General features: G+C 39.4%; 1 protein-coding gene across 1 annotated transcript; it reads left to right on the top strand.

The window, feature by feature from the left end:
• The first annotated feature begins 815 nt into the window (after positions 1 to 815).
• On the top strand, positions 816 to 3,648 carry LOC128517035 (apolipoprotein L3-like). The gene is made up of 2 exons (XM_053490779.1): positions 816 to 1,756; positions 1,943 to 3,648. Exon 2 carries the CDS (start codon positions 1,944 to 1,946, stop codon positions 2,871 to 2,873), a length of 930 nt encoding a protein of 309 aa, XP_053346754.1. The 5' UTR covers positions 816 to 1,756; position 1,943; the 3' UTR covers positions 2,874 to 3,648.
• The last annotated feature ends 6,003 nt before the right edge of the window (positions 3,649 to 9,651 follow it).

The following is a 9,651-nucleotide window of genomic DNA, read 5'->3' as shown; positions in this document are numbered from 1 at the left end:
CAAAGGCTAAGCTAGGGGACCAGCAAAGGCTAGGCTCAGGACACATCAAAGGCTAGGCTGAGGACGCATCAAAGGCTAGGCTCAGGACACATCAAAGGCTAGGTTCAGGACACATCAAAGGCTAGGCTGAGGACACATCAAAGGCTAGGCTAGGGGACACCTACAGGCTAGGCTCACTGGGCAACTCGGGGGAGAGGAAACACAGGATAGCTAGAGACACAGAAGGGCTATGGCTAGAAGCATGCTAGTACTGTAACTGTACTATAAACTCAACATAGCATTTAGCTAATCATGCTCCTAGCCACACATACACCTAACTGCTTACCTGCTCTAGCTAACCACAAGAACACAGGAGGACAGGACTGAATCAGCTCCACTAACACAGACACACAAAACATACACAGAGACATTGCCAATAAGAGAGCCCAAGTTAACACAACTAAAATCAAAATACAAATTAAACAAATAAAAACAAACCAAAATGCCCACATAACTGACAGTGGTTTTACCCAAAAATGCTCGACCCAGTTTCCCAGTCTAAACAGCTATTTATAGATTGGTTGATGGCTACCTCGGTTCAGGTGTGCACTGCATCACCTGACCGAGGTGCCTGCTGGGAAACTGAGTCGGCCAACAAAAACTACAAACTAAAAACAGTGACCTCTAGTGGAGGACCCTTACAGGTCTTCAAGTTGAAAGGTCTTTGTTATCACATCCTTAAACATCTGGGCCTTCTTCAGCAGCTGTGATTCAACAAAAGATACACAGGTCAATAGCTCCATTTTGAACAAAATTTTGTCTTTGCAGATGCCTAACATCCAAGGGTGTGGAAAGAGACAATTGAACAAGTGTCACCCGAGCATAGCATAGACTGTGAATGACACCTCAGGTGGTTGACTACTTTACATTAGTTTGGGGAACTGCTGGCACCTCCTGCCGAAAGAGCACGGCCAATCATGCTCTCTGGACTCCCTATTGAGATGCTGAAAATGTTACCACCAGACAGAAGACACCGGTGTGAAATGTTATACAGACAACAGCCCCAACTTCTGATCTTTCTCACTGCGTTAACACAGCTGGAGCTTGTATTGAGCTGTACAGGCTTTGTCATAGCCAAATTGTGGATTCTACTGATGCAGGGCAAGGCTCACCTCCCTGGCAATCCTTAATTAGTTTACCTTGCAAACCACCATTGTGATCTCCACAGGTGTAATACTCGATCCTCAAACCCTGAGAAGCTTAAAAGCTGTTTATTTTTAATGACCCAGGCACACATCCCACATCCCTTCATGTGCAATTAAAATATTGCAAATATAAGCATTGATTACAAGCTTCAATAAGTCTTGATTAGGATGCAGTATTACTAAAACTGTAGACTGACACATAGTGGAGTTAATGTGATACTGCTCCTTGCTGATACTGAGCAAAATAAAGAGAAGTTTAGAATAACAGAACTGTGACACATCCTTGGTTTTGTCAAATATCCACCTTATGTATGCAAATCCCATGAACAATTGTAATTCTGTAGTAATATCTGAGAAAATGAATTGTGTGCAATTTTTATATTAACTTCACACTGCATATGTCTTATCTGATCTTAGAGGGTAGGTTTTGGTCAAATTGCTAATGTTTGGGTACAGTATTCCCATTTCTTACATCACATATGTTTCAGGTGGAAAAATGGCAAGTTATCATTGAAGTTTGATTGGAGAATAAGGCATAAACTTCACCATTTGAGCCAACTAATTAACATCAGGTACATTTTACTCCACCAATATATTTTTATTTTGGAATATGCTGTATGTACCTTACATACTGTATTTGCAGTTTTAGTGTTTTGCTTGTTTGTTCATGTTATTTAATAGGGATTATTTTAATTATGTACTATTGATTGTGAATTCATATGGAAGATGTTTGATTATATATAACCTTTTCTTTATAGGATGAATGAGTCGTTCAGGCTGACTTTCCTCTTTGGTCTGAATGCACAAGACTTCATTAATATATTTAGTGAGCGTCGCTCCAGAATGTTCCAGTTCCTGTCTGATTTAGAGAAAGCTGCAACTAAGCTGGACAAGATGAAGAAGGGCTTCAACATCTCTAATGTTGCTGGAAGTTCACTTGGTATTGCAGGGAGTATTTGCTCAATCATAGGTTTAGCTCTCGCTCCCGTCAGTGCAGGTGTATCTCTGGGACTTACACTCACAGGTGCTGGTCTTGGCGTCACCAGTGGCATCACCGGCCTTGTTACAAGCATCACTGAAACGGCAGTCAACATTCATCAAGGTCAAAAAGCAAACAACATCTTCATTAGGTTTATGAAAGATATCGATAAGCTTTTAGATATCATGGGACAGGTTGGCGGCAGTGAGCCCCCAGCAGAATTTACTTTTGGGGTTAATCTAGTACATGAAGGCCGGAAACTGGGTGTTCTTGGTAAATCAGTAGCCCAAGATATTGTTGAGTTTGTAGATGTAACATCAGGATTACAAACTATCAAAAATGAGGAAGCAATTGCAAGGACAGCTAAGATCGGACTGAAAAGGATTAAAACAGCTCAGAACTTCCCTGCACACGCTGTAAATCTCCCTGACGTTGGGCAGATGGCTAAAGGAGGCCTTTCAAAGTCAGGCAGGGTGAGCTTCATTACCGTAAATGCCTTTTTCATTGGTGTAGATGTTTTTGTCCTTTATAGAGACATTCAAAACCTGTCTGAAGGAAGTAACAGTAATGAAACTCAGCTCATTCGCTCTAGATCAGCTCTGTGGTGCTCAGAGGTGGAGGCATGGGAGAAGATCTTTAAACATCTGTGTGAAGGAATCTCAACATTTGACAAGAACTTAAGAGTTCTACAGCAGCCTTTCCACATGTAATTAATTATTCTGATGTCATATGGAGCAAAAGCCTATATTTTAAGCAACATCTTTTTAAATTCCGGTCTACCTTAAATTGTGCGTAATAATGACTAGTTTAAAGAAAGATAGATAGATACTTTATCGGTCACAAAGGAAATTTCCCAAAGGATGGCATTGAAACCACTGGAGAAATCAAAGAAAATGTTCCTCACAGCACTCTTTCCTTTGTCGAGGTGGGAGGTGGCATGATACAGCAGGTATAGGGTGGCATCATCAACACCAACCTTCTTCCGGTTGGCAAACTGGAGTCCATGACTGACTTGAGGTCTGAGGAGAATAAGAAGTCACTTAAAGATCTTAATAATATGTGAAGTCAACGCCACTGTCCTGAAATCATTGAGCTCCTTAGGGCAGCTTTTCTTAGGAATTGGGATGAGTCAAGATGTTTTTCAGAGGTCAGTGGTCCTCTATAGCTGCAAACTCATGTTGAAGTTGTGCTGAAGGAGCTTAGCTAATTCTTTACCACAAGCTCTCAGCTTTCTTGGGCAGACCTTATCCGGGCCAGCTGTCTTACTGGGGCGGAGCATCCTCAGACCCTTTTTGCGCTGATCAGCAGTAATTGTGGGGGGACAGGGTCCAAGGTGCATAAAGTGGGGGATACAGACTGTGGTTCTGGAGGAGGGTAAGTAAGAAGTGGACAGGCAGTAATAACAACAGGGGCAGGGCAATCATACCTGTTGAAGAACCGGTTAAACTCACTATCCCTCACAACACTGGGAGGACATGCAGCTCATCACTTCATCCCTCATCTGCTTATGTCCAAACCATCTTAATCTGGGCTCTCTAGCTTTGTCCCCAAACTGTCCTACCTGCGCTGTCCCTCTAATATAATAATTCCTGATCCTGTCCATTCTTGTCAATCCCAAAGCAAATCGCAGAATCTTCAGCTCTGCCACCTTCAGCTCTGCTTCCTGTCTTTTTTTTGTCAGCGACAATCTTACAACATTGCTGATCTCACTACCGTCCTGTAAACTTTTACTTTCATTCTTGCTGCTACATTTCCGTCACAGATCACTTCTGCTACTCTTCTCCACCCATTCCTCCATCCTGCCTGCACACTCTTCTTCACTTCTCCCCCACTCTCATTGCTTTGTACAGCTGACCCTAAATATTTAAACTCCTTCACCATCCCTACCTCTACTGCTTGTAACTGAACCTTTCTTACAGCCTCTTTCTCATTTACATACATCTACCTCATCTTGCTCCTACTGATCTTCATGCCTCTTCTCTCCATCCCTCCACCTCTCCATACTCATCTCATCCTGCTCCCCACTCTCACTGCTGATCTTAACGTCATCTGCAAACAGGACTTATTATAGTCTAGGGTTTCCAAAACCTTCATATACACAAGTTAAAGGGATACCCATTTGAGGAATATAACTTTTATATTTTGTTTTTTAAAGAAAAAATTCCAGAACAAAGATCTAGAAATTTTCCATGTTTCAAAATTTAGACCTGTAAAGGAAATGAGGACTGAAATGGGTTGCACTATCAGGTTGGTATTTTAGGTTCCATTTATTATTTTTTACAGAACAATTTTCTTCGTATTGGAACTGATAGTAGCAGCTCAGATAATTAAACGTTTAAGGTTAAAATGAGAGACAGCAATAAAATGTTTAATCTCTGTTCTACAGTATACTGTAACTGTAACTACTGTAAATTCAATTTAATTCAATTTTCAATTCAACTTTATTTATATAGCACTTTTAACAATTGTCATTGTCTCAAAGCAGCTTCACAAAAATAAATGGAAATTCATAAAAAAATCAATCAATAAAAAAATAATAAAAAAAATAAATTTTGTATGCGTGTAGATAATAATGAGATGAATGAATGATGAATGAAATGTCTCTGACGAGCAAGCCAAGGGCGACTGTGGCAAGGAAAAACTCCCTGAGATGGTAATAGGAAGAAACCTTGAGAGGAACCAGACTCAACAGGGAACCCATCCTCATCTGGGTGATAACAGATAGAGATGATATAACACCATGTGTGTTGTGCAGGTGAAAGTTCAATTTAACAAAAGTTCTTAAAATTATCATGAAGTCCAGTTCAGCACAGGGAGTCAGTAGGTGCAGAGGGCAGATGGGGTCTGGATCACTGGGAGCTCAGGAGCAGGATGTGTAGCTCCAACCATCATAAAGCAGAATCCAACTGGAGCTGGTCCTTCTCTGGATGCCTCAGGATCCTCACAGGGTTGGCCTTTGTCTACTGAAGCTGGTACAATCTCCAGATGCCCCGGGATGGGTAGAAAAGTACAGAACAGTACAGTAATTATTTAAATGTGTGGTGGGTATTAGTATTAGGTGGAGATTTTGTGTGCACAAAATAATTACACAATGATTACTGATTCCAGTGTGACAAATTTATGTACAGTGGCATGCAAAAATTTTGCCACCCCTGGTCAAAATGTCTGTTAGTGTGATCAGGTAAGTGGAGGATGAAATGAACTTGAAAGGCCATAAAGTTACAGATGCCACATTCCCATAATATTTTAAATGAAATAATTTATTTTACTTTAATTTTTTACATTTTTTAAATAACAGCCACTTTCAGTTGTTCTTTAAGAGATTTTCTTCCCTTCTTCCTTACAGCAGTCTTTCAGTTCTGTGAGATTCCATGCACTGCTTTTTTTGTTTTTTTTTTTGTTTTAGATTTTTAATGATATTTAGGTCAGGAGACTGTGAGGACCATGGCAAGACCTTCAGCTTTGATCCCTTGATGTAGTCCATTGTGAATTTTGAGGTGTGCTTAGGATCATTATCCGTTTGTAGAAGCCATCCTCTTTACAACTTCAGCTTTTTTACAGATGGTGTTATGTTGAATCCATTCTTCCCTCTACCTCTGTGCAATTGGCTGCAATTCAACACCAAAACATGATCGATACACCCCCATGCTTAACAGTTGGACTAGTGTTCTTTTCATGAAGTTCCTTACCCTTTGTTCTTGTGATGTAGATGTGATGTGAGTTGTAATTTAACCTCTTCAGTCCACAGAACTTTTTCCCAACATGCATCAGGCTTAGATTCAGATTCTAAACTTTGTGCTGTGGACGCAGAAGAGGTTTTCATCTAAAGACTTTAACATGAAGGCCATATTTGTGCAGGTGTCACTAAACATTTGAACAGTGGGTGGTACTCCAGAGCCTGCCAAATTTTTCTGAAGGTCTTTTGCAGGTTCTGACCGGCTTTTTAGCCATTCTCTGATGTTTTTTTTTGGTCTTCTAGACCTTATCTTGACCTCCACTGTTTCTGTTACCTACCATTTCTTAATTAAATTCCAAATTGTTAAAATCGGTATCCGAAAACAGTTTGCTATCGTCTTATAGCCTTCTCCTGCTTTGTTGGCATCAGTGATGTTTATTTTCAGAGTGCTAAGCAACTGCTTAGAGGAACCCATGGCTGCTGATTGTTGGGACAATTAAAAGGAGTCTACTGTAGGTATTTAGAAAGTTTTGAAATTTGCATTACCTGCATTGCTTTTTCTTATGATGGCTGTAAACCAACCATGACCCTATGAGGCTAATTAAGGTCTCAACCCTTGGACAAAGTTATCTGAGAGCTCAGGTCTCCTGGGGTTCGTGTTCTTTTGCAGGGTGCTGCTTTCCCCCTTTTCACTCTAAAATTGTAGAAAACAAAAACGATATACTGAAATTGCTAAGAACATTGCAAAAGAGTGTTTCATGTTTAACTTTTTGGCTTTTTGAAATCATTTTATCTTCCACTTTCTTAACTGTTTACATTAACAGACATTTTGACTAGGGGTTCCCAAACTTTTGCATGTCATTATTGTATGTTGATTGCAGATTTACGGGCACTGTCTCATTACTTTAGTTCATACTGAAAGTTTCAGCATCTAGCCTTAATTTTATATTTCATTTGACAATCTTATTTCCACGACAAGTACAAAACTCAGAAACAGTTTACCATTCTAGAGCCATTGCAGTCAGGAAGTCTTCATTTTAAATCCCACGAAAGACGTATGGGAGCAAATGCATGAATATGAACCTGTGATTTGTAGCTGCACTATTGTCAGACCTGCTGTTATAGAAAATTATTCACCACGTTCGTGACCAACCAGAATCCAGAATCCTATAGTGTCATGGCAGTAATTAAATTATTAAATATATGATAAATGCTTTACACGTTACAAAATGGTTTAAGAAACATAATAACCGATCAGAATGTAATAGTTGAAAGATCTTTTTCGTTTGCTTTTTATCTGCTCTGAACAGCAAATAGGAAACACTTTTGAAAAAGACAATGCAGACGATTCTCTCTGCTGGTGTGGCAGTGAAATTCACAAGCTCTGTTGTTTTCCATTGCATGTACGCTTATTTTAAGACAGTATCGTTATCATCCATCACCGGTCCAGGAACAAGGAAGTGACTGACCTTTCCTTGTTATAGTTCATTAGTTGAAGATAAATAAGTGTCCACATGTTGCAGGTTTTTAGCACATAGTTATCCCAGGTGTTACTTATTTTTTCATTTATTATACAATATAAAGTGGGTATTGCATTAAATTTACTTAAAGAATAAAACATCAAAGGCATAAGGGCCAGGGGTAGCTCAGTGGTTAAGGCATTGGACTACGGTTCGGAAGATCCCAGGTTTAAACCCCACAACCACCAGGTTGCCACTGTTGGGCCCTTGAGCGCGGCCCTTAACCCCTTAACTGCTCAGATGTGTAATGAGATAAAAATGTAAGTCGCTCTGGATAAGAGCGTCTGCCAAATGCCTAAATGTAATGCATAAACTGTTACACGAAATGTAAACAAAAGCACAGTATGTGGCCAGTTTGTCCCCAGAAGGACGATTCTTGGTTTTATGGAATCTATTGCGGAAGTGGGGAGGAGGATGAATTTCAGGGAATGTTTGTGTGAAAAGGCATGTGTGGCGTTAAGATTATTACATTAAATACATAAACAATGATCACAGAGTCAAAAAAATGTAGGAGGAATAAAGACATGAGATGGAAGTAGTTTGGCCTCCTTTTCTCCAAAACATCCAGATTTACTACACAGTCAGAAATCTTTCTCTAACTGTCTGTCTACTTTGGTCGATCAGATTTATGTAGAAGGAAATTATTTAGCATTAATTTTTAATAATGTGTTTATTATGCTGGTGTTTGTCATTTGGTTTTCATAAAACATGTAGCTGATTATCGACAAAGCAGTGGAATATAATAATATGTTTATGAATAACTTAACCAAAAAGGTGGGATAGAAAAGAGCAGTGGGCCTGGAACAGACCAGGAACAGACCTGGAGCCGAACCTTTATGTGATTCACAGCAACAAACTGACAACAATCCGACAGATAAGACCTCAGTGAATGAGAAGTCTGTACAGAAACAGTAAGAATCAGGTAAAATAATTTCCTTAACTTTATTGCTGTTTTCCATCTAGGCTTTTTATGATTTCAATCATATTTTTTTGAAATTTATTTAAAAAAAATATATTTAAAATTCTCAAATTTAATACCATACCTCAGAATAGGAAGGGCGAGTTGTTCAGGCTGACATTTCTATTTGGTGTGAAGGAACAGAACTTGACTATACAGAATGACTATATTTAGTGAATTTTGTTCTAGGATGTTTCAGTTCCTGTCTGATTTAGAGGAGGCTGCAGTTCAGGATGAAGAAGGGCTCCAACATTCCAGTGTTGCTGGAAGTTCACTCGGTATTGCAGGAGGTATTTGCTCTATTATAGGTTTCGCTCTGGCTCCTGTGAGTGCAGGTGTATCTCAGGCCCAGCGTGGGCTTCACCACCTTAAATGCCTTCTTCAATGGTGTAGATGTTTGTTTCATGTCAGCTCATTTGCTTTAGATCATCTTTATTATCTCGATCAGTTCTGTGGTGCTCAGGTGTGGGAGAAGATCTATAACCCTCTTTGTGAAGGAATCTCCACATTTGACAAGAACTGGCCAGTTCTACAGCAGCCTTTCCACATGTAATGCATTGTTCTGACCTTCGGCTGACGTTGCACTAAGCACAATTTTATGCAATAATTTTATCCGCAAATCCATCTGTTTAAAATGTGATTTTGTCATTTTGATGTTTTTGATGTGATTTTGTCATTAGGATGTCATTTCACTGACCTTTAATATTTATTTCATAAACAACATAAAGTACATTAAATTGTTCATGGAATAAATATTAAAGGTCAGTAAAAATGACGTGGACAGTTTCCCTCTGGGATTAATAAAGTTCTTTGAATCTTGAGTCTTGAATGACTTATTGTCATCCTTAATAAATGGTGTTCTGTGAACCATATGGAATATAAAAAAATATGTATTTGCCCTGTTTATTTCCTTTAGGAACACTGACTATTTGCTTGTACATATAATAAAATAGATAAGTTACAGTACTGCTTTACTTGACTTCTCTCCTGTGAACATCCTGACACGACTAACCTTAATCTTAATGCAGTGCTGTTTTCGCTCCCTAACAGAGCAGCTTCGTCATGTTGTTATACATCTGAGCAGTTGAGGGTTAAGTCCTTGATTAGAGCACGGAAGTGGCAAATTAGCGCTAGAACCTACCTGCGCAAATGTGAAGATGAAAATATAAAAGTAACTCAGTGGTTAAGGTGTTGGACCACTGATCAGAAGGTCCCTGGTTCACAGACCAGTCCCACCAAGCTGCTGCTGTTGTACCGCTGATTACACGTACCTGCTGTAAATATAGATGTAAGAGATATAATTCACATCAGTCTCGAAGATCTGGAGGAGTGTT

This window comes from Clarias gariepinus, unplaced genomic scaffold, assembly GCF_024256425.1.
Source record: "Clarias gariepinus isolate MV-2021 ecotype Netherlands unplaced genomic scaffold, CGAR_prim_01v2 scaffold_32, whole genome shotgun sequence".
Lineage (NCBI taxonomy): Eukaryota > Metazoa > Chordata > Actinopteri > Siluriformes > Clariidae > Clarias > Clarias gariepinus.
Note: the sequence above shows the minus strand (reverse complement) of the source record. Positions and strands in the feature narration are given on the sequence as shown.

What these genes read in the sequence shown, in the direction of transcription:
- LOC128517035 (XM_053490779.1), top strand. Translation starts at nt 1,944, where the DNA reads ATGAATGAGTCGTTCAGGCTGACTTTCCTCTTTGGTCTGAATGCACAA.